Source organism: Sciurus carolinensis, chromosome 11 (genome assembly GCF_902686445.1).
Source record: "Sciurus carolinensis chromosome 11, mSciCar1.2, whole genome shotgun sequence".
Classification (NCBI taxonomy): domain Eukaryota; kingdom Metazoa; phylum Chordata; class Mammalia; order Rodentia; family Sciuridae; genus Sciurus; species Sciurus carolinensis.
In genome coordinates this window covers 85,851,067-85,876,212 of record NC_062223.1, presented here as the reverse complement: position 1 = coordinate 85,876,212, position 25,146 = coordinate 85,851,067, and the positions used below count along the sequence as shown (strand labels likewise).

General features: G+C 35.4%; 1 protein-coding gene across 15 annotated transcripts in view; it reads left to right on the top strand.

Annotated features, from left to right (window-relative positions):
- The window catches only part of Dlg2 (discs large MAGUK scaffold protein 2), a 2,079,243-nt gene that overhangs the window by 1,647,811 nt on the left and 406,286 nt on the right, over positions 1 to 25,146 (top strand). For all 15 annotated transcript variants that reach the window (XM_047516979.1, XM_047516993.1, XM_047516982.1 and 12 more), the window contains one exon: positions 12,319 to 12,387. In XM_047516979.1, coding sequence (XP_047372935.1) covers positions 12,319 to 12,387 — 69 coding nt within the window. The remainder of the gene's footprint in view (positions 1 to 12,318; positions 12,388 to 25,146) is intronic.

Sequence of the window (25,146 nt, the reverse complement as noted above, 5' to 3'; positions counted from 1 at the left end):
AAGAATTGCTTTAAAAATTTTGGCATACCAATTTGAGTTGTAAGAACAGAAAACTGGGACTTATTTTTTTTCCTGAAGTTTAACTTTACTTTCCTTACATAAAACATATAAGCAGATTCTTAATTCAGTTTTTTTTTTCTTTTTTAGATTTTGGAAGAGAATCAAAAGACTAAGTGAAAAACATCTTTTTATTTTATAAGTATTTTCTGGACTTTGCTGTTGTCCTCTCACATTTAATTTGGCAATAATGTTTCTAGCTATATATTATTTTTGAGTATTTCTAGGTCAACAAATAGTTCTTGATAGAAACAAGTATTTTTAAACACTGAATAATTAGTTTTTATAACATTTAATCAAGCTGTATAATAATAAAAACAAGCACCATAGGGATAAGCAGATTTAAGAATGATCACAACTGATTCTTAATAAGCACACAAGTCACCTGGAAGGAATGGAAGTTTATGACATGAGCATTGCACTTGTTTCAGGCATTAGTCCTCCTGTCACTGAGGGTGTAGGAAAGATTGCTTTATCTTTTGCTAAACAAGAGAACTTAGCAGGGAATCTTGTAGACTAGCTATTGACATGGAGAAAAGTGTCATGATCTGCTATAATGCATGATCCTTGCCCCTTACTGTAATACAGATTTAAGTAAAAATGTAAAAATGTCTTAGTGTACTTGAAGATGATACAAAAAATAAATAAAAGGGTGAAATTCTATAATACCCAGTACACTTTAAATTTCTATAAATACTTATTGAATTGAATTGATGATCCAATGTTAGCTTAACAAACTTAAAAACCAGATCAAAATCAACATTATTAAATCTGACATGCAACTCTATCAAGTTTCTAAAACTCCAGTGCATAAGTACATAGCAGATATTATCTTTAATCATTTGATGGCAAAAATATATGAGAGTTTAGGTTGACCCTAAAATTAACAAAACAGTTTAGCAGAAGTTTGAAATCTATGTTATATTGGGCTATGCTAACCAGAGTATGAAATCCAGATGGAGGAAAATCAGCAACTCTTGGCACTCTGCCCTGGTTGAACACGTCTGGAACTCTGAGTTCATGTCTAGATTCTGTGACCTAAATAGAAATCAAAAGAAATATGCAAGCACATACATGGAAAGATAACTAAAAATTTTGAAACATCTCATGAATACAGAACTAACTGTATGAAAACTGTTTATTTGTAGGAGTACAAGACTTAATCATTCAGTGGTTAATCAGAATCCAGATGTGGAGAGAAGAAAGATGTTTTTATTAACTGTAGCTCACCCACTAAGGATCATATTCCTTACATGTGTAATAGAACATCAGGTTAACCTTTTACAAAACCAAACTCGTTTACACACATATACTTTCCTTTTTACATATATACATCTTGGTTCTATCAATAGTGCTGTGATCTTCACAGCCCATGACAGAACTCTTAATTCATTTTTCTTATCTCCCCCACATGAACACCAAAGTCTTGTCTGGGAGTTCTGGAAAAGAACACAACTACACATGTACCCTGGAAAGAACAGTCCTCTTTTATCTAGGAGAATATGGTTTTCAGAAGGAAAAACGCCCTCCTAGCCAGAGTGCTAGAATCAAATCTAGAAATCAAAGTGTCTTCTCCAAAATGGGAGCTCTTGTATATTTAAGGTGGGAATGTAAGTTAGTACACCCATTATGAAAAATATTTTGGAGGATTCCTTTAAAAAAAAGATAAAAATACAGCTACTTCATGATCCAGCAATCCCACTACTGAGTATATATCCAAATATACATCCAAATAAAATTCTTTATTAGAGACACCTGCAGTCCCATGTTCATTGCAGCACTGATCACAATATCCAGGATGTGGAATCAGCCTATCCATCCATTGATAGATGAATGGATTAAACAGGATGTGGTACATGTACACAATGGAATACTATTCAATCAAAATATGAAATCCTATTATTTGCAATGACATGTATGAACTTGGAGGACGCCATGTTCAGTGAAAAAAGCCAGGTACAGAAAGACAAATGCCATATGCTCTTATTCATTGGGAATCTAAAAGTATTGCTCTCATAGAAGTTGAGAGTAGAATAGTAGTTTCCCGAGATGACAGAGGAGAGGTGGGGAAGTGTTGGTCAGTGGGTTAAAGATTAGGTAAGAGGAATAAGTTCTGGTGTTCAGTGGCAGAGTCAGGCAAACATAGTTAACAATAATACATTGTGATTCTCGAAATGGCTAAAAGGGAATTTTTTAAATGAATTCACCATGAAAATGTGACAGAAAGCTTCAGGTGATCAATATGCTAATTACCCTGATTCAATCATTACTCCACAATCAAAACATCATATTGTACTTTAGAAATATGTACAAATATTTTGTCAATCAAAAATTAATTTTAAAATGTTTTTACCTGCCTGCTCCATAATTCCTTCTCATCCATTCTTGGATATTTTACCTCCAAATACTTTAAATAAATGTATCCCTTTAGTTCCTACAACATTACTCAAGTTTAGGTATTTATTAGTTTTCTCCATTGTAATGATTAACTATTGGTCTCCCTAACTAGATTTCTTCATCTTTCTTCAATTGCTTACAATATTTTTAGGTTACCTTTCAGAATCATAAATATCACCATCCTAAAACCCCACGGCCCTCATTTACCAGGTTTGAAGAGCCTACTAAGAAAAAGTCAGCCTTGTGGCAAGGTATTAATTGCCCTCATGATCCACCCTCTATCAGCTGTCTGACCTCATCCCTCTCCACACTGCTTTGGGTAAACCAAGCTGCTCAGGCTTCCCAGAGTACACCACATACACAATACCCTTCTTGGTACTGATCTCAGAATGCCTTCTTTCACTTCTCCACACTTTGAATCAATTATATATCCTTTAAACACAGCTTAGATGGTTTGACAAAAAAATATGCCTGGGAATTTCTTGAAAATTTTTAGCCAATTGATTTCACTATTTCCTTTATTATCTGATATTTATTGAAGACCATGATACAGAGCAATCAGTCATCCTTAGCAATTAACACAATTTCTGGCATAAAAAAGTACCTAATTAACATTTGTTGGGCATAACCAGTACACATAAATAATTATGCGAGAAAATTCATGTCAAGTGTCAATGAAACAACAGGAGGAATACCCAGCATCTTAGAGGAAGGTGATGCTGTTTTGCATCTGAAGCAAGGCACTAAAATCACCATACTACAGTAACACAGAAACATCCATGTTTACAGCAGTACAGTTCACAATAGCCAAGTTATGGAACCAGCCCAGGTGCCTGTGTGTCAACAGATAAATGGACAAAGAAATCATAGTATATATACACAATAGAGTTTTACTCAGCCATAAAGAATGAAATTATGGCATTTTCTGGTAATTGGATCTAACATGAGAACATCATGCAAAGTGAAAAAAAGTCAGACTTGGAGGTAAGGGTCAATGTTTTCTCTCATACCCAGAAGCTAGAGTGAAATAAGGGGGTTTTTAAGAGGTGGTAGGGGGGAATTCCATGAAAATAGAAGGGAAATAAATGGAGTGGAAGAAGGGAGTTGATGGGGAGGGAGAGGGATGGAAAAAAGAGAGAACTATGGAATAAAATTGACCAAACTATGATATGAACATATATAAAAATAACACAGTTGATTTCATCTTTATGTATATCTATAAAGCACCAATTTTTAAAAAGTAGAAAGAAAATCAGTAGAGTAGAAGAAGGAGAACAGTGGAGAGAGGAAGGATGAAAAGAGGAACTACCAGAGACTGACATGGAACAAATTATATTTCATGCATACATGATTATATGAAAATTAGTTGCACTCTTATGTTTAATAACAATGCAGTTTTTAGAGGGAATTCTTTCCGTTTTTCTCCATTTAGAATGATGTTGGCCATGGATTTAGTACAGATAGCCTTTAAAATGTTGAGGTATGTTCCTACTATTCCTATATTTTCTATTGTTTTGAGTATGAAGGGGTGCTGTATTTTACCAAATTCTTTTTCTGCATCTATTGAAATAATCATAATGATTCTTAACTTTAAGTCTATGGATGTGATGAATTATGTTTATTGATTTCTGGATATTAAACCAACCTTGCATTCCTGGAATGAACCACACTGGATCATGGTTCACTATCTTTTTAATATGTTTTTATATGCTGTTTACCAGAATTTTGTTAAGGATTTTTGCATCTGTGTTCATCAGGGATATTGGTGTGAAGTTTTCTTTCCTTGATGTGTCTGTCTGGTTTTGGTATCAAGGTGATACTGGCTTCATAGAATGAGTTTGGAAGGGTTTCCTCCTTTTCTATTTCATGGAATACTTTGAGGAGTATTGGTATTAGTTCTTCTTTGAAAATCTTATAGAACTCAGTTGAGAATCCATCTGATTGGTAGGTTTTTGATGGCATCTTCTATTTCATTGCTTGAAATTGATCTGTTTAAATTGTGTATGTCCTCCTGATTCAGTTTGTGGGAATCATATGTCTCTAGAAATTTGTCGATTTCTTCAAGATTTTCTATTTTGTTGGAGTATAGATTTTCAAAATAGCTTCTAATTATGTTTTGCATTTCGATTGTGTCTATGGTGATATTTCCTTTTTCATCACAAATTTTAGTAATTTGAGTTTTCTCTCTCCTTCTCATCATTAGTGTGGCTAAGCATTGATCAATTTTGTTTACTTTTTCAAAGAACCAACTTTTTGTTTTGTCGATTTTTTGAATTGTTTCTTTTTTCCAATTTCATTGGTTTCAATTCTTATTTTAATTATTCCCTGTCTTCTACTACTTTTGGTGTTGACCTGTTCTTTTTCTAAGGTTTTGAAATGTAGTGTTAGGTCATTTATTTGTTGACTTTTTATTCGTTTATTGAACCCACTCCAAGCAATGAATTTTCCTTAGTACTGCTTTCCCCAAAAACATATCAGAAGGACTTAAAATCAGCATCCTACAGTAATGCAGCCACATCAATGTTTATAGAAGCTCAATTCACAACAGCTAGATTGTGGAACCAACCTAGATGCCCTTCAATAGATGAATGTACAAAGAAATTGTGGTGTATATACATAGTAGAATATTATTCAGCTACAAAGAAGAATAAAATTATGGCATTTGCAGGTAAATGGATGGAGTAGGAAAATATCATGCTAAGTGAAATAAGTCAATTCCAAAAAACAGAAGTCCAGGTGTTTTCTCTGATAATTGGATGATGATACATAACAGGAGTGAGGGAGTAAGGGAAGAATTGAGGAAGGTTAAATTGTGTAGAGGGAATTGAGGGATAGGGAGGGAATGGGGGAAGGAAAGATAATGGAATGAAACAAACATCATTACCCTATGTACATGTATGATTACACAAACAGTGAGACTCAACATTGTGTACAACCAGAGAAATCAAAGTTGTACCCCATTTGTGTACAATGAATCAAAAAATAAAATAAAATAAATTTTCTTTAAAAATATACATAACAAAAAATAATGCATTAGTAAAATCATTCAAAAATAGAGTTTTGGCAATTTAGCACACACACAGAAATACACAGAATAATAGAAAACAAGAAGAAAAATTAAGAAAGATCAAATAAATGATAGGTGGAAGTATTCAAGAATAAGGTGAAGAGTTAAATAAGACAAGTACAGATGCAGGTTCTTTAGAGATGTGAATGAAGAAACAGACAATAATGAATATACATGAGGAGGTATTGTAATAATGAATAGCACCTTAAAAGTTACACTGGTAACTTTATTAATATCATTTCATTAATAAAGGACACAAAAAATGTTTTGTATTCTCTATTAAAATGATATTTCAATTTTAATATTATAAGATATTGGAAATACTACTTATCCTGCCTTTTATTGCTTTAGAGAAAGAGAACATTAACAAGTCATTTATTATCACCAGCGAGGTTCTTAGTTCCACATGTAATAGAATAATTTCAAATTCAGATACTCAAAAATGTTTATTTATTTTTTATTTTTTATTTATTTTTTTTAATTTATTTTTATTGTAAACAAATGGGATACATGTTGTTTCTGTTTGTACATGGAGTAACAGCATACCATTTGCATAATCATACATGTACACAGAGTAATGATGTTTGATTCATTCCATTATTTTTTCCTTCCCCCCACCCCTCCCACCTCTCTTTTCCCTCTATACAGTCCCTCCTTCCTCCATCAAAAATGTTTAATTTAAAGCAAGCAATAGGAATGTATCTTTCAGCATTATTCACATGCTGTTTCCTTAGGCAACAGATTGGGGTCTTTCATTTGGAAAATCAGAACTATTGGAAAGGAGAATCTTATGCCCTGGCTCAATTTATTCAGTGACCTCATGATTTAGACAAGCAATAAAGTTGATACCTCTCTCTGGATCTATAAAAGTCTTGGCAAGATTTACTTCCCAGGCACCTGGTTTAGCACATCAGCCAAGGAACCTAAATATGGAGTTGGTGCCACTGGTTTTCTACCAGGTGACAAAGACTTCCCCAGAATCAGTGTTATGACATGATACTGGGCCTTTGACTTGCTCATCCAATCCACTGATTTTTCATGACTCAAATATTCATAGGTGTCTTAAGCTTACTCTTGCAGTAGTGTGGATAGGAGAGAGAAATTGTTCTCAAATGATGATCATAAAAATGTTCTTCAAAAGCCACTGACATGGAAATTTGGCTTATGTGGTGAAAAGCATTCATGTTATTTTATACGAAAACAAAACAAAACAAAAATCTTTCAGTATTACTTAGAGTCAGTATTTCCTAACAAAATGCTTCTTTCTATGGCCTAATCAGAGCTATGATTTCACACTGAAATAAGACAACATGGTTTGTCTCAGAGCAGCAAGCACTCTGGAGTCAGTCAACTTACATTCTACTCTTGCCACCTACTAGCTGAGAGATGTGGGACTTAATTTCATTTATGTCAAAAATGAACATAATATCTAGTCCTCTGTATTGTTACAAAGTTTGAAAGAGATTTGTCATGGAGCAGGATTCAGAAAGGTGGAATTCAATCCATGATATTCCTTTCTCAAAAAGACAGTGATAAAGTAAGTTGTGTGTCAAGCCTGGACTAATCTGCACATGTAAGTCCAACACCTTGCTCAGTAGGTACACGCAACTTAATAAGAGAAACAGGTACATGTATAAGTCACAGTGGTCTTAGTCCTGCTGCTGCTGTGGACTGATGGGGTGACAGGATGGACACTGGGTCAACTGTGCTGGAGGGCAGGAACCTGTCACAGCTACTCCATAGAAGTGCTGGACAGTGTCTAGGAAGATGGTAACCCAGAGGAGGAGGGTAGACTAAGGGTAGGAATTTTTAAGGTGAACATTCCAAGCCCTTAGCTCTCTAGTGCTGAGAGTTTTAAGTAGCAGCTGTGCTTTCTTGCCTTGGCCTTTTCTCTTGAAGTTCTCAGAATTCATCTGGCAGGGCTCTGCCTGAGGAGGCGGAGGAGACAGGCACTGGCCGCCTATCTCTCCTTAATCATAGTAGCACTATAACACACTGTCCATGTAGACTCTAATATGGAAACGAGGGAATCTGCTTGGTCCCAGAGAAGATGTCTGGTGTTTCTTAAAATACCACTTACTGTCACCATCAGGCAGCTCCCAACACTCACTATAAGTATGCCACCTGCAGGTGTGGTTTAGACATTGCTATCTGGAAGTTAGAGACTCCTGTCTATAGGTCTTGACTATCAGATAATCCACTGTGTATGTCTTCATAAAATAAAGGGGTAATTATATGTTATGAAAGAATCTGTTTCAAATTTAAGAGAAACTGGCTGACTTTTCATGTGTAATTAAAAGGAGTCAAATTCTCTGAGCACTTGATGGTATTATTTGCATTTAAGTGTCACTAAAATTTTAAAAGGGATATTACTGGTATAATTTAGGGTAGACTAATAATTAGTTATAAGGTAGTGATAAGTAAATTGAGATTACTGAATATTTCTTTGCTTTAATTATGTGGGCTGGGTTAATAATGAGGACATTGTCAGGGATTCCAGTTCCTCATGAATCTTGGTTAGTGAGCATTGTCAGCTTCACCCCAAAACTATTGGTACTTTCTAAACTAGTGGAAGATAAATGGTAAAGGAAAAGAATAGACTGATTGCACAAAAGAAATACAATTAGCAAATAAACACATACGGAAAGATGTTCTCACTAATAAACAAAGAAATATTCTTGCAAATCTGGATGTCACTTTGTACATATTAAATTTTCAGGAGTTTAAAAGCATCTGATGTCACTGTTTGTAAAACTGAGGTAAAACTGGTAATGATATACCTCTTAGGAGCAATAACATTGTACAAAGTTTTTAAAAATAGTAACAAATCAAGAGTCTAATGTTTGGTGCATTTGAGAAAATGCATCAAAAGGAAATTGTAGAACATAAAAAAAGTAATTGATACCAACATGATCATTATATTACTGTTTATAATATTAAAATAATAGAAGTAACCTAAATATTCAGCTATAAAGGGTAAGTAAATAAGTTATATCTTCACAGAAAGTAATATTATATAACACCAAAATAATAATTATGGAGCTCTTATCAGAAATGCTTTAATTAGGGCTGGGGATATAGCTCAGTTGGTAGAGTGCTTGCCTTGCAAGCACAAGGCCCTGGGTTCAATCCCCAGCACTGCAAAAAAAAAAAAGAAATGCTTTAATTATAGTGTTAGGAAAACAACAGGATATGAAGTTGCATATATTTGTGTATATATTAAACTATGTGAAATGCATGTGGACATATAGAAAGTCAGTAAGATACGTAGAAAGGCTGGCAAAAGACAGGCTTTAGTTTTAATTTTGTTCCACATTTGTAAGCTGTTCATTTCTGAAAACCTATGTAAGCAAGTTCAATGTGTTTTATTTTTTAAATATAAAACAAACATACTCATATCTACCTTATAGAACAGCCATGAGAATTAAATTTGATAACTCCTTAAAGTCTGAGAGACAGTAATGGAATAATGGATGAATGTTTTTACTTATTCTTACTTTTCTTGCCATTAATCTTTAAATAAATTTATTGTGTATGTTTAAGATAGGCCACATCATGTGACAGGCACTCTCTAGAGGCAAATTAAAACATTCATCATCTCACACAGTTACCCTTTTTAGTTGTTTTGTTTTTGAGGCAAAATCAGCTAAAATCTACTTATTTAGCATAAATCCCAAATACAGTACAATTTTAACTATAGTCCTCATACTATACATTAAGCTAAACTTAATCATTCTATATATCTTCTACTTTTAGTCTCATTGATTTTATAATGCTTCATAATAGAAAATGTATTTAATTTGATATTTATCACTAAAGTTGTATTCTATTCAGAAGTACAAGCTTGTGTATTGACTATATGTCTAACTAAAGGAATCTAAATAGATATTCTTTTTTAGTACTAAACATCTCAAAGTACACATTCTTATAAATTACATTAGTTTATCTATGTAAAATATAGCTCTTCGTGTGTACAGCCATTGTTCTAAACACTGTATTCTGAATCCTTATAGCAACCCTACCAGGAAAACACTGTTGCCATTTTTACAAGTGGCAAAAATGAGGAACTGACAGAGAGAGGTTTAAGATTAAGCAGGTCACATTGGGAGATGTGGATGAGTCAGGCTCTGAACTCAGGAGTTTTGGCCCCGTGGGTATGAGTCCTGAGTGCAATCAATGATGGATATTCAAAACATGTTCATTGAGGATCTGTGGTGCTTGGTTCTGTGAGGGACACAAAGGGTAATCCTTGATTTGAAAATCATTCTTTAGGCTTTAACTCTGGTATTGAAAAAATTCTTCTCCCGAGTCTTAGACAAATGTCATCCATGTCATGACAAAACGCTGCTCACAGAGAGACACCCTTTCTCATCCATAATGACCAACATTTGAATGAAAATCTCTGCAGCCTATAATTTGTCTCTGTGTGGCAATGTCAGTGTTTTCAAAGAATGTGCTGAGAAATCCTAGAGCTTTGCAAAGGTGTCTAATGCTCTGCAAATATTTGACTCAGATTTCTCTTTATACATATGTGTGTATATACACATTCGTATCCAACATATATGTGTAGCTAACATCTCAACTAAAATAATAAACCAACAAACTACAAACTAAAATTATACATTCATTCAAATAGTTTTGCTATTGGATTATTATTGTGCCTTTTACCAATGAAAGATCCTCCTCCATCTTGTTCTAATTGAATAATATTCTGATATTGTGAGGCAAATTCTTACAAATCTGAAAAATTATATCATGATGATTTCATAATTAAGAATATTAATTCCACAATTAGACAGAAAATAGAGATGCCATTTCAAGCACATTTTTTCCACTTTTATGTATTGTTATTGATGTATTATAATGATTCATAAGAGTGGGATTCATTGTTACTATACATACATACAATAGAAAAATATAATTTGGTCAATTTTGTTCCCCAGTGCCTCCCCTAGCCCTCTCCTTCTGCTTCCTACTCATGTTATATATTTTTGATCAGGTAACTAGTAAAGATCAAAATTATTCTGCTTCAAATGAAAGTATTGGTATATTTAAGAGAGAGAATTTTTTCCCTTTTTCCTTTTTATTTTTATTTATTTATTTTTTACAGACTGCATTTTGATTCATTGAACACAAAAAGGGTACATCATTTCATTTCTATGGTTGAACAAAATGTAGAGTCATACCATTCATGTAATCATACATGTACATAGGGTAATGATGTCTGTCTCATTCCACCATTTTTCGTACCCATCTCCCTCTCATTTCTTTCTACATAAGCCAAAGTTCCTCCATTCTTCTCTCACTCCCCACTCCCCCACCCCCATTATATATTATCATCCACTTATCAGGGAAAACATTTGGTCTTTGCTTTTTTGGGATTGGCTTATTTCATTTACATGATATTCTCCAATTCCATCCATTTACCTGCAAATGCCATAATATTATTCTTTATGGCTGAATAATATTCTGTTGTGTGTACATACCACAGTTTCTTTATCCATTCAACTATTGAAGGGCAACTAGTTTGGTTCCACAATCTAGCTATTGTGAATTGTGCTGCTATAAACACTGATGTGGCTATGTTACTGTAGTATGCTGATTTTAAGTCCTTTGGGTATAAACTGAGAAGTGGGATAACTGGGTCAAAAGGTGGGTACATTCCAAGGTTTCTGAGGATTCTCCATACTGCTTTCCAGAGTGGCTTCACCAATTTGCAACTCCACCAGCAATGTAAAAGTATGCCTTTTTCCCCACATCCATGCCAACATCTATTATTTCTTGTGTTCTTGATAATAGCCATTCTAATTGGAGTAAGATGAAATCCTAAAGTTGTTTTAATTTGCATTTCTCTAATTACTAGAGATGTTGAACACTTTTTCATGTATTTATTAATCACCTGTATATCTTCTTCTGTAAAGTGTCTTCCAGTTCCTTGGCCCCTTTATTGATTGGGTTCTTTGTATTTTGGGCGTAAAGTTTTGTTAGTTCTTTATAAATTTTGGAAATAAAGCACATTTATTTACCATGTGACTTTGACCAAGTTTTTAAACTTCTTAGTACTTTAATTTACTCATTAATTAAATTGAAACTACCTCATGGAAATATTAGAACTAAAAGGAGTAATCATATTATGCACTTTAAGAAGTGACTCAATGAAAATAATTGCTCAGTAAATATTAGGTATTAATATTTTTATTTCAACTACTTAGCTACAAAATCTTCTCTTGTTACATGCAACCAAAAAAAATGAAGAATTACATTAAATTTTAAGACTGATATGCAACTGAAAGTCTTGTTTTTCAAGTTTTTTTTAATTCATCAAAGAGTTGTTATTAATTTTACAAGTAAGCATTACAAAAAAGACCTAATAAATATATACCAATGAAATACTACTACTCTATTTTATAGAATAGGTCTTGAATAAAAATTTATTAGTAAAAATATTCAGCAGCTTTAGAAATATGTTGAATCATAATTAAATTTATGCTTTGTGTCTGTTTAATTCCAAGGGGGAAAAATTATCTTTTCTAAGTATGTTTTTTCTTTTTATATCTACCTATCATTTAAAAGTTACTTTAGAATAATACATGTTGAACTCAAATTATGAAAAAATATTGACCCCCTTATCTGATAAACTACTGTATTTCTGTGAGTTATTCTACTTATCACCAAAGATTTCATATTTATTCAATATCTTTAAAAAATGGTTTTTTTCTTGACAATAAGACTGATTAAAATATGCAGACATTTCAAATGAATGAGCCATGTTGTGTTTTTTCTGTCTTTTCTTGCAGTCATTCCCAACACAGCACTGCGACCCGTCAGCCTTCAGTGACTCTCCAACGGGCCATCTCCCTAGAAGGGTAAGATAATGATTCAGAATATCTTCTTAAACTGAGCAGCCTTTGAACATAAAGTCCTCCTTCCTCTCTCCCTCCTTCTTTTTCCTCCTCCTCTCTCTCCCCTTCCCACCCACAAGCATTTATATAGCTTATGTTGTGTGCTAAGAACTCTGCTAGGTGCTAGTTTTAACAAGTCAAATAAAATCTCATCTTAGCCTTCAGAGGGCTCATGTCTACTGTGAATGACAAAAATACAAACTCATGCTTGCAATACAGTATAAACATTACATAGTACAGGAGGTATGTATAAGAGATTAATGAAGAATCCTGGGGGAGTACCTGACAGAGAAGAGGCATCAAAAGGGGTTAGGGGAGCAGGTCAGTGTGTTTTCAAAAAAGACATAACTACTAAGGTTTTTTTGAGCTACACACCCAGCTCCAGATGTAACTCTTCAGCTGAGAACTGAAGCATTCATGGATATTTGCCCAACAACCCAGGTTTGTGGGAACTTCTTCAAGGGAAGAGAAAAACAGTAACATTTATTGAATGCTTATTAGCACCCAGGCTCTATCTGTCTCTATCTATCTGTGCATCCATTCATTCATCCATCTTCTCTCTCTCCTCTCTATCAATACATTGTATCTGGTTTCTTTCCCAAATCATTCTATGAGATAACTATCTTTTTTTTTCCTAAGCCATGATTCTAAGAGAGATTAAATAATTTTCTTATACTACTTACATTAAAAATAGCACAACCTGAATTCAAAATCAAGTCTAATTCTACTATACAATTCTCTTCTCTGTAATGTGGTATGAAGATATTTTTTTTTTCAGTGCTGAGGATAGGACCCTGGGTCTTGCACATGCTAGGCAAGCACTCTACCACTAATACCATTGAGTCACATCCCCAAGTCATGAAAAGTCTTAAGCCCCAATCAGACAAAGTTACAATTAGTAAAGAATTTCCCAGCATAAAAAATGATAAAGCTATAATTTGCTCTTACCTTATAATAAATCATTAAATAGAATCAATAAGCTATTGTTTTGGAGGTTCATGTGCATTCTTTGTGGTTGGGGTGTTGCTTGTAATAGAGGGAAGAGTATAGAGACAAATCTTGCCAGTTATCTTTTCTTTGCTTGTCTTGTCATGAAGAGCCCTTTTAGCCAGGCTGAGGGTGGCTACCATTCCACTTTTTGGCCATTAACTCAACAACTTCCTCCAAAAATGTTAAGTAATGGCATTTCCTTCTAAAACTATTTTCAAATCTTTTCTTTCTTTTTTCTTATTAGCATGCTTCTTAAGAGTTTGCTAACGAGCATTTTTTTTTTCCATTTTCCACCCTTTTCCTCTTGAGTTAAATGAACTCTGTTACAGACATAATTACTAATTCTAATTCTTCATAAGATGAAGCAGCCAAAGGGGAGAATAGTACAGAACTCACCAAATTTTTATGTAAGTAGCAGGTACATATTCGAATCTCAATAATTACTAGTTGAATAGATATTTAGTGTTTTAGTCAGCTTTTTTGCCACTGTGACCTAAAGACCTGACCAGCGGGGAAGGAAAAGTTTATTTGGAGGCTTACAATTTCAGAGGTCTTAGTCCATATAAGGCCAGCTCTATTCCTCGGGGCTCAAGGTAAGGCTGAACATCACTGCAGGAGTGTGTGGAGAAGGTAAGCAGCTCACACCATGATCAGAAAGCAGAAAGAGAGAAAAACTCCACTCTCCAGATACAAAATGTATAGCCCATAGCCACGCCCCCAACGAACCACTTCCTCCAGACACACCCCATCTGCCTTCAGTTATCACTCAGTTAATCCCATTAGGGATTAATTCACTGATTAGGTTAAGGCTCTGACCCGATCTTTTCTCCTCCAAACCTTCTTGCATTGTCTCACACGTGAGCTTTTGGGGGACACCTCACATCCAAACCATAACACTTAGTTCAAGTGTTCTGAAAAACCAAGTAAAACTTCTTTTTATCACTTAGATTAGTTTCAAGACCCACTTTTAACACTTGTTCTAAAATGCTTATGTACCCATTTATTTATGCAAAACATTTCCAAATATAAAATAAAACAAAAAAAAATTTGAATTTTAAATAATTTCACATTGCTGGAAAATTTAGAAGGAAAAATTTCAGTGATACTCAATAAAACCCAGAACACTAAAGTTCATGCTATATGTGCCCAACTGGCTATCAGATCAAGAGCTAATGGGGCATATAATTATTGTCATTGAACACATAGAGGGAAAGTTATTTTTCATTTTACATAGACTAATGAGTCTAGCAGGTTTCCCATTAAGTTGTTAAATTGCTTAGTGTGAATTGGAAATTCTGTTATTTTAAAACTCTTCTTCCTAATGTTTTCAGGAAAAGCAACTATGTAGGATATTTAAAAATAAATATAGTTTAAAATGTCGTATTTTTATGTAATTTGCACCTAAGTCTCTGTTTACTTGATTTAAAGTAAGTGGAGATATTTCTGATTTCCAGTGAAGTTGATCTCTGGAGATCACTAAACTGTCTAATTAAGCCCTCTATCACAGAGTCACCACTGGTTTTAAATTGATATCTGAATCATCTGTACCTGTGCCAGACAAAACAAGGCAGAATAATATCCGCACTAACAGTGTGAGCTCTATGCTTTAGGTTCAACTTGTCAGACATAGCCCACACTTTAATCTCCCCTTCCTCCTGAGACTCTATTGAAAGAAAGTTAATGGAATTTTAAAAAGGAGAATCCCATAGTGATAAAGGGAATGGAAAGTGGTATCAAAAGCCAAAATGTCACATTTCTGGACAACAGAAAGTCAAAGAAGTATACTGGTGGATGAAGCAGATCAAAGTAGTCCCAATTTTCGATTACCCTTGGAAGCAGGGCCATGTACTGTATGACTCCAGGGCCACCATCTACATGTTGGACAGTAATCTCCTCTTATCTGTTAGGGATACATCTCAAGACCCTCAGTACATGTGTGAAACTACAGATAGTACCAAATGCTGTAATTAGTGCTTTTTCTATCTTAACTAAGCATCTATCATGCACTGTGGCCCTAATTTTGCAGTTTGAGATGCAACTACAAAATAAGCATGGATTCCTTTTTCCTCCATGTTTTCATAGACAGAAGAGTCATTTTTACTTTGATTTCAGTGACCTTATTATATAATTTCTTTTCTTTATTAAGTCAAGAACCTCTACCTTTTCAATTAAAGGAAACATTTTAGGGCTTAACTCTTTAGCATATCTGAATTGACACTATCATCACTCTTACCAGTCAGAACATCTGGTAACTGAAACAGCTACTAAGTGACTAGCACACAGGTCGCATATACAGTGTGGTCACACTGCAGGAAGTGATGATTCACGTCCTGGGCAAAGAGAGCAAAGATTTCATCATGTTACTGAGAATGAAGTGTAATGCAAAACATGACTTGCTTATTTCTGGAGTTTTCCATTGAATATTTTTAGACCATGGTTGACTGTGGATAACTAGAACTGAAGAAAGCAAAACATAGATAAGGGGAGGCTAATGTATTCCTTGTGAATGGCTTCTCCTAGAGCTGTTTTTCTGGAATGACACCCACAAAACACTGCACCACAATGCAGGAGCATTGTGTGGAGGGTTCTGCAGCTCAGAAGAGAGCAGATCTGCCTAGTAGAACCCAGGAAACTTAAAGACTCAGGGTGGTGATGGAGATGGGACTAAGCGGACTCTGAGAATAGGAACAAAGATGCCCCCACTCAGTATACACACCCTTGCAACAAAACAGCTCCAGGCAAGAGTCATCTCTGAAGAAATGGGATCACTCTCCTGGCAAACCTAGAAGAGCTGATTTGAGTGTCAGTCCCCACAGTAGAGCCCATTAGAGTGTACTAGTTAGCTGGCATTTTCAGATTTGCTCCTCTAACCTAAAACTTTTCATTTAAAAAGGCTTGGACTTTATCCACATCCCCTGTCAGCTGTTCTACTACTTAAGCCTCAAATGTGAATGGACAGCTGCAGGTTACCAAACATTTCAACAAAACCTGCAAAATGGCACAGACAAGATTAAAACACACTTGTAAACAGAAAAGACCCTCCTAAGGGAGCAGGTGATTCTGGAAACAAAATAGAATTTAAAGAAATACTCAGTATAAGCATTCTTTTAGCAATATGGGTGACCACTAGAATTAAGGCTGAAATGGTGAGATGGATTGCCTCTGGGAAGTCAGGTAGGATTCCCAAGGGAGGTGACACAAATTGAATTTTGAGGAATGTGTTTGGAGTGAGGTAGAGGTTGAAAAACAAAGAAAACAGAAAATCATGTGCAAAAACTAAAAGTTCTTTGCTAATGCTGCTAGGCTTAAGAAACATCTTCAGCTACTCAGAAAGCTTTCTTTCATCCAGAAAAGTACACTTTATTTTATGTTACTTCACAAGTCATTTTAGAGGCAACCTAAGAGGAAGAATTGCTATTAAGAAATGTTTTCATGTCAGTGAAACAGCTGCTCTGGAATGTGTTGACCACCTTTACAAGAAGAACTAAGCAAGAAACTAGATGGTCACATTCAGGGATACCGTGGAAGGAATTCTCTATGGGATAAATGGTTACTTAGCATAATTGATCCCACCCAAAAAAAATCTCAAATCAGAAATCTGTGAGTATTCAAAAGAGAACAAAAAAGTAGTCTTGCCTATACACAGGTACATTTAAGGAAACTCATCCTTTCAGATTAATAGGCCTGTGTTGATACCATTATTGTATTTTTGCAAAAGGACAGTCTCAATTCCACAGGGACAGCCATGGGCCACTGTTAGCCACAAGAGACACCCTTCTCATATTGTAAGGCCATTCAAGGCTCTTGATACAAAGGGACCTGGGAGACTCTGATGTTCCCATGTAAGGCCTGAGCAGGAATCATTTCCAAGAAATACTCTGGGAGCAGCACCTTGAATGGAATTATTCCCTCTCATTTTCTACCCAACTCCTTTTGCCTCCAGAGAGAGAGAAGTTTATTTACAGCTAAATAAATATGCTGCAGATTTCTCAGGATGATGCTGATTTATAAGACTCAATCTATTTAGTCTATGTGCCCAGACATTTAGTTTCAAAACATATGATCACTGTAGAAAGTGACCTGAAATACAGATCATCCCTGAATCAGGCACTACCACCCAGAGCTGCCTCTTCCTACTGTGTGGTTTTGAACTGATCTCAGTTACCACAAAAAGCAATGAGGCTGAAGGAAATCAACCATGTCATATTGGAGACAAAAGTTTGTCTTGTGCACATGTAAGAATATTCCTAGATATGGATCCTGAACTTGAACCACTGGACTCTCGGTGGCTAACCCTTGGGACAGTTGGTTTGAATCATCTTTACCAACACACCTGGAGAACAGTTGGCATCAATGCTCAACTTCCTTTAATGCACCTCTGTGCCCTGACCCCCAAAGCACACTAAGCAGTGTCTGAAGGAGCCTAATACAATGACTAATGCACTGAATTACAGTGGAATTCTTTCAAACTTCAAAGAGAAGATTTCATTCAGGTTTTTGTTGCTGAGGTCACTGGTCAAAAATTGGAGCCATTGTTTATCACAGACATTTAAGTAACCACCAAAACAGAGACGAAGTTAAGTACGGAGAATTATTTGTGTATCTTTACAATGTATTAGCACTATATGTTCTTGTCACCCTCTATTTTGCCCTCTTGCTGCTTAGCGTTTGTTTATGGAAACTGTAAGAAAAAAAGATAAATAACTGGTTGATTTTTAGAAATGCACAAAAGAAATGAAACTTTTTCCCCTTAAAAACTACTTAGGTTTATGATTTATGGTCCAATTAAGACAGACCTATCTCTTAGGTGAGAAAGCTCGGGGTGAGAGTCCCAGCTGTACTCTTGCTGAGGGTCACCTGCTAAAGGATCCTTGCTGATGGGAGAACTCGGGGGCCATACAGACCCTCCTCCATCCCTGGAGGAAGTAGCCTCCAGAATTTAAACCTCAGCAGATCCACTAGGTAGGGTCTGGAAGTAACCTCAGACCAGTTTCCCCATTCACATTTCCTCTTCAGCTGTCCTATCCTGCAGTTTCCACAGCAGTTCTCAAGTGAGCTGTCAGCTCATTTTCCTTAGCCCTATTTCTGTTGGGCTAGTGCTTTCTTTTTTCTTTTTTTTCCATTTCCTGATTCCATAAAGCATCCTTTCCTCAGTCTTGTAATCTTTCTTCTTTACATGTCCAGAGCTGAAAATATAAAAGGTGTCATCACTGCAAATTTTAAGAAGTACCAAAAATTCATCAGTGTTGAAAAATGCTGAGGCTGCAGAGAGCTAGGAAATATTTAAGGGCTATCAATACATGGATTCTAATTCTCTCACAGGGCCTGGACTTCTAACGCCATCTGCTGTGAAAGCAACCACTCTGTAAAATTAAAGAAGTCTTCTGTGTGTGTTTTGTAATAACAGAACGCATAACATTTCTTACAAGTTGAACAATTTGGAGTCCTAAATAAGGCATTGAAATGCAAAGTGGAACTCAAAATGATTTCTGAGGTTTTGAAATTTGTTGTTATTAAAGCCATTGTCAAAAATCCAGTTTCATAAAAGTGGAATGAACTCCTAAAGAGATGTCATTCACCTTGAAATATACTGAATTAGAAAAAGTGGAAGAATTATAACTCCACACTGCTGGCTTCTATTTTATCCAACAGGACTGGGAAGAAACACGAGGTAACAGATCAGGACTCTAATTACCAAAAGCTGTGGAGCTGTCTGCTCAGTGGCCTCACATACCAAGGACTGCTCAATGCTAAGCAATTGGAATTTATTCTTGGAAAGATGCCAGAGAATTTACCGGGAAATTTTATTTAGGTTTCCTTTTTGTAAATAGTCCTTATTTTCTGTGCATAATTCAACACCAATATGAGTACTTGTTTATCACCATGCGTATTTCCCTTGGAAACCTATTTTATTTTTTTAATAAATTAGTTTAACTAAGGCCTCAAATAAATTGTGAATAAACTTCCTCCTCGTCATTGCATACTTAAACATACCTGAAACATTGTGCTGAAGAACATTCAACTAGGAAATCCCTCCTCCTCCTTAATTATACTCATGGTTATTAAGCTAATAGTATTATGGTCACCCTTGAGGTTGATTGAGACAACATTGATGAACTAGTTAATGTGCTTAATGAACCAAGGAGGAAAACAAAAAGCACCCCATTGCAAGTTTATTAGGCTAGCAAAAATGAACACAGGACCCATTATTCCATGACAAGGTTCAGCTGCCCAAACTGTCAGAAAGATTTAATAGTCACAAACTTCCTAATTATGGTCCCAGCACCAACTTCCTTTTTACATTTGCACCATAGCCCTCTTTGAATATTGTCCTTTTTATAATTTTCTAGTATTAAGGCTGCCCTTGCTGATTTACTTCTGTTTATGACACCACCGATCAATAATTCAATTGGGAACAGAATGACGAGCAAAGCAGACACTGACTCTGATCTGTCTGGTGGGGAGAAGGAGACATTAATCGAATAATCACACAAACAAATGTAAATCCATGACTGTGCCAAGCTCTGTGAGCAAGGGGACTCTGATGCCCTGAGTGCCTGTGAGAGAGGATCTAACCTTGTCAGGGAGGTCATAGGTTCTCAAGAGGATGACAAGTTAGGTGTTAACTAGGCAAGAGAAAAGACCATTAATTCCTGCACAAGAGATGATTACTAATCAGACTGATCATGTTACTGAGCGGAGCACAGACTAGAACAACACGAATTCAGTAGCACTTTCCACCTAGAATTTTATAATAGGGAGACTGACTCATGGTTGATTCGCTGTCTCCTCCAGAAACACCATCTGATGGAGACTTCCATTTGTTTATCAGAACTACATGGCCTCTACATTGATGTGATTTTCTAAGTCCCATCTCTGATGAGCTCTGCTGTTCCTCTGGTTATTAGTTTGATATGTTCAGGTGCTTATTTACCTGCCTGGGTGCAGAGATCCTTCCTTGCCCCTGCTGCATCCTACCCTTCTTCACCAACTCCTTTACTTGCCCTCCCTTATTTTCTATCCTTGTTCAGTCTTTCCTATCTTATCTCCACATTTTTACTCTTTATTTTCCACTTATTTTTAAAGTTTTCTCTTTATCTCCTCATTTTCTATTCATTCTGAATGTACTACCATTATAATTTACAAATGTGTCTCATGGAGATTACTCCATTTTATCCCAGTAGCAACTTTGTAAGGTGACTGGATAAGAATCACTTATCCTGTGTTCAGATGTGGTCCAGTATAAGTGATCTTCTCACAACCACATATTCAAGAAGGGGAGCAGCCTTGGCAGCAACATGGGTGCCTGTCTCCCGCCACATACTCATGCCACTTGAACAGCCTACCCTGACACGAATGTCACAGATACCCCTTCTGTCTTTTAGTCTCAGTGATAAAACTCCTTCCCTATCCTGTTTATAGCATTCACAAAAATGAGTCTAGACAAAAGTCCTGGCATAGTGGCTTTCTGAATGCTTTTCCATCACATGACTAGATACGGCATTGGTCCAGTCTGATGCAGATGTTCTGGATATTACATTTGACCTTGGACTTAACCTTTCATAAACAATTGTTTTTATTATGATTTTACCTTGCCTGACTGTGACTGGAAAGGTGGCATGGCTGGGGAGAGTAGGAAATGAAGATTGTTTTGAGCATCATTTATCAGCCTTCATTAGATTACTCATCATGAGACATCCATCTTTATATATCCAAACTAAATCTACTGTTTTTCTCTGAATATATTGCAAATCCCTGAGAGACTCTCAAATTCTATTAGGATTTCTGTTTACTTCCTTCTCTCGGACAATTATAAGAGAGTTTAAAGAAAGCACATCCATATTCTATGCCACAAGCCAGATGCCATTCTACTACCAGAAAATAAGTCAGTGATCTTTATCCATTATTTAATCTGTCTGCTGATTTTCAGTCTGGCAAATGTTTAGTCCACTGAAGTATGCTTTTAAGATGTCAGTCAGCTCCTTCATTGACTGATGGATCATGTTTGATAAAGGTTCTCCTTATTATATGGAGAATCCGAGTGCTCAAAGAGCATTGTATAGGTGACAAACATCATTTATCCACCCATTTGATCATTCACTGGTTGGAATGATTAACCTTTTGTTCATTCATTCAACTAAGCAATTATTGGATGTCTAGTATATGCCAAACATTCTACATGGAAAAGGGCCCAATCTCTGCCCTTGAGGAGTTCCCAGTCTACTGGGGGTGACAGAATGTGGAATATTACAGCAAGGCACTGAAATTTTATCTATGTAACTTCAGAACAAAAGAACAAGCAGCTGACTCAGGGAAACTAGAAGCACTGATCGTATGTAGGTCCAGTGATTTTTATCAAGTGACTACTAAACCTGAAGGGTAAAACAGCACCTTCTTCAAATTAAGGAAGATCTGTGCTCACATGAGCTGGTGTCAAAAGTTAGAGATTTTTCCATCTAAGCACAAATTTCTAAAAGCCACACACAAGTGTAAAAGGGAGCCATACTGTTCACAGCCTACTTACCTTTGCAAAGGAAAACTCTTCTATGGTCAAGAAATAATTATAAGCATTGATAAAAAATTGAATAATAATAAAAAACGTGTGAGCAACCCCTGTTTACATTACCTTCCCTATATCCCTGAAGTCATTGCTTGTCCTCAATCATGTTTCCTTGGTATAAAAACCTTGTATAATTTAAAGAACAAGGTCTTTTGATTTGTCTGTATCTTTATTTAAATCCTTGCTCCAGCACTTAAAATCTATATTACCTTGAGTTGCTACCAAATCTCTCTGAGTCTCTGTTTCATTAATCTGTAGGCTAGGAAATAGTATCCACTTCATAGGATTATTTCAAGAATTTATATTTTTAAAATATGTAAATGCTGTAGCATAATTCTTAACAAACAGTAGGTATTCAGTAAGAGTCGGTTCCATCTCTCATCTTTCTCCCTTTCTCTGCCCCTTTTCCTTCCAATTGTGCTTTAACTTCTTCCCTCACACCCTTCCATACCAGGAACCAATTGACAAAGGCTCTATTTTGTATCTTTAACAAACACTGGGTTGTGCACTTCCCGCACTGTTAGGGTGAGATTGTAATAAATCACCAAGTCAGTCTTGATGCAGGAGATAGAATTTTATTCACCAGCTGGTGGACTGAAGGGCAGGCTATAAGTCTAGACTCTTTGACCCCCCCCTTAGAGCACATCTTTTATAGTTCAAAACCACAAGTAAAGCATGTCAGTACATTAATCATAAGTGGCCATTGCTATGATTCAAAACCACAAACAAAAATCGTGATATCTAAAATCATAAGCAGAAGGGGATTTGGGTCAAAATGACCCTAATTAAGTACAATTTAAAGAATGGTTACTAACGTCTAGACAAACATTCTTTGACATTCTAGGAAATTAGGGTACATTGCACAAGTACAGTGTACAAGAAGAGGAGGAACTACATTTAACAAATTATGGTTTGCAAAATTTCTTGTACTGTGACCAGAAGAATAGGGGATTCATGTTTCCTGAGCAACAGATTTTCTCTTATTTCAGATATTAGAAGAAATAAGCCACTCTCATCTCTCACTTTCTCTCTCTCTGTGTAGTTGTATAGAGTAGTCAAGGTTTTTGTAACAAGTAGTAAGTGCGAATGCTATTGTCACTAGTTTTCACTGGTCAGTCTTGGGCAAATCTTAATCTTTTCAAACATCAGTTTTCCTCTCTTTGAGGAAAACAACATTTAACTTATAGATATATAATAAGAATTAAATATCCTTAGGTCTTAATAAATGTTGAAGATTATAATAAAATTAAACCTCATCTAACAAAAAATTAAATTTGTATTTGTATTATGTACTGGTATGCAAAACACCAAGGATAGCAGTATTGGTACTATCCACTCTCACTAATTTTATTGATTCTTCATGACATATTTTAGTGTGTTGAATGTACTACAGTTTACAAAGTTATAGGGTGCCACATCAGTATAGATAGGTAGGTAGGTAGATAGGTAGGTAGATAGATCCCATATGTCTCCCAATATATATATGCTAGAAGATTATTTGGGCACAGGTAAAGAACTGAAAGCTATTTATATAAAACTTAATGTCAAAAAATAAAATAGCGCAGTTAATAAATGAGTAAATTAATTAAACAGACATTTCTCAAAAGAATAAATATAAATGGTCAACAAATACTTGAAAAAAATCTTCAGCATCATTAGTAATTAGGGAAATGCAAATCAAAACTACACTGAGATTTCATCTCACACCAGTCAGAATGGCATTCATAAAGAATATAAATAATACTAAATGCTGGAGAGGATGTGGAGAAAAAGGAACATTTTAACACTGTTCAAGAGATTGTATTTCTATTGGTACAGCAATAGAAATCTGTATAAAATTTCCTCAAAAGACTAGGCATGGAACCACCCCATAACCCAGCTATACCACTCCTTGGTATTTATTCTGAAGAATGAAAGCCATAATACTAGAGTGATACTTTCATACTCATGTTTATAGCAACATAATTTCACAATAGCCAAATTATGGAACCAGCCTAGGTGTCTATCCACAGATGAATGAATGGATAAAGAAAATATAATATGTATACACAATGGAGTTTTATTTATCAACAAAGAAAAAATGAAATTATGACATTTGCTGAAAAATGGGTGGAACTAGAGAGCATTATGTTAAGTGAAATAAGTCAAACTCAGAAGGTCAAGGGTCATGTTTTCTTTCATATGCAAAAGCTAGGGCAGAAAAAAAAGGAAAGAAAGATGGGACAGATCTCATGAAAATCAAAGGGAGAACAGTAGAGGAAAGGGACCATGAGGTGGTAGTGGCAAGGGAGGGGGAAAGTGCTGGGGAGTGATGTTGGTCATATTGTTATATTGTACGCATGTAAGAATGTATAACAATCAATCCCATCATTATGTACAACTATAATGCACCAATTTTAAAAATGTGGAAAGAGAAAAAAAAAAAGACCAACTTATTTGCACTGAGATGTAGATGTCTTAGATTTTCATTCCAGAATCATTTATTGAGTATGTTCTTCATGCCACATATTTTGCCACATATTAAGAATATAAGAACTGAAGAAAGGGAACTTAATTTGTCAAGCACTTTTTAAAATAGACTTTACTTTTCAGAACAGTTTGGGGTTCTCAGCAAAATTGAACAGAAAATAGATTTCCCATATATCTCCCTCCCCAACATGTGCATGGCCCCCCCATGACCAACATCCCCCACCAAAGTGGTACATTTGTTCCAACACCAATATTCAATATATTATCACCCAGAGTTCATAGCTTATATCAGTTTTTCCATAGTTTAGCATTTTCCACAGTGTCATATAGTTGGGATCACACAGCACACAGCCTTTTCAGATTGGCTTCTTTCACTTAGCACTATGCATTTGAGTTACCTCTGCATCTATTCATGGTTTGATATCTCATTACTTTTTAGTACTGAATCATATTTCATTGTCTGGATATACCACAGTCTATCTATTCTTCTGCTGCAGAATATTTTAGTGGCTACCAAATTTTGTCAGTTAATTAAAGCCACTGTAGGCATCCATGCACAGATTTTTGAGTGAAATAAGTTTTCAGTATTCTTTTCTAGTATGTGAATATCTGGTTGTTCCAGCACCGTTTAATGAAAAAGAATATCTGTATTTTATCCATTATATTTTCTTGCTCCTTTGTCAAAGATCTATCAACTGTATTGT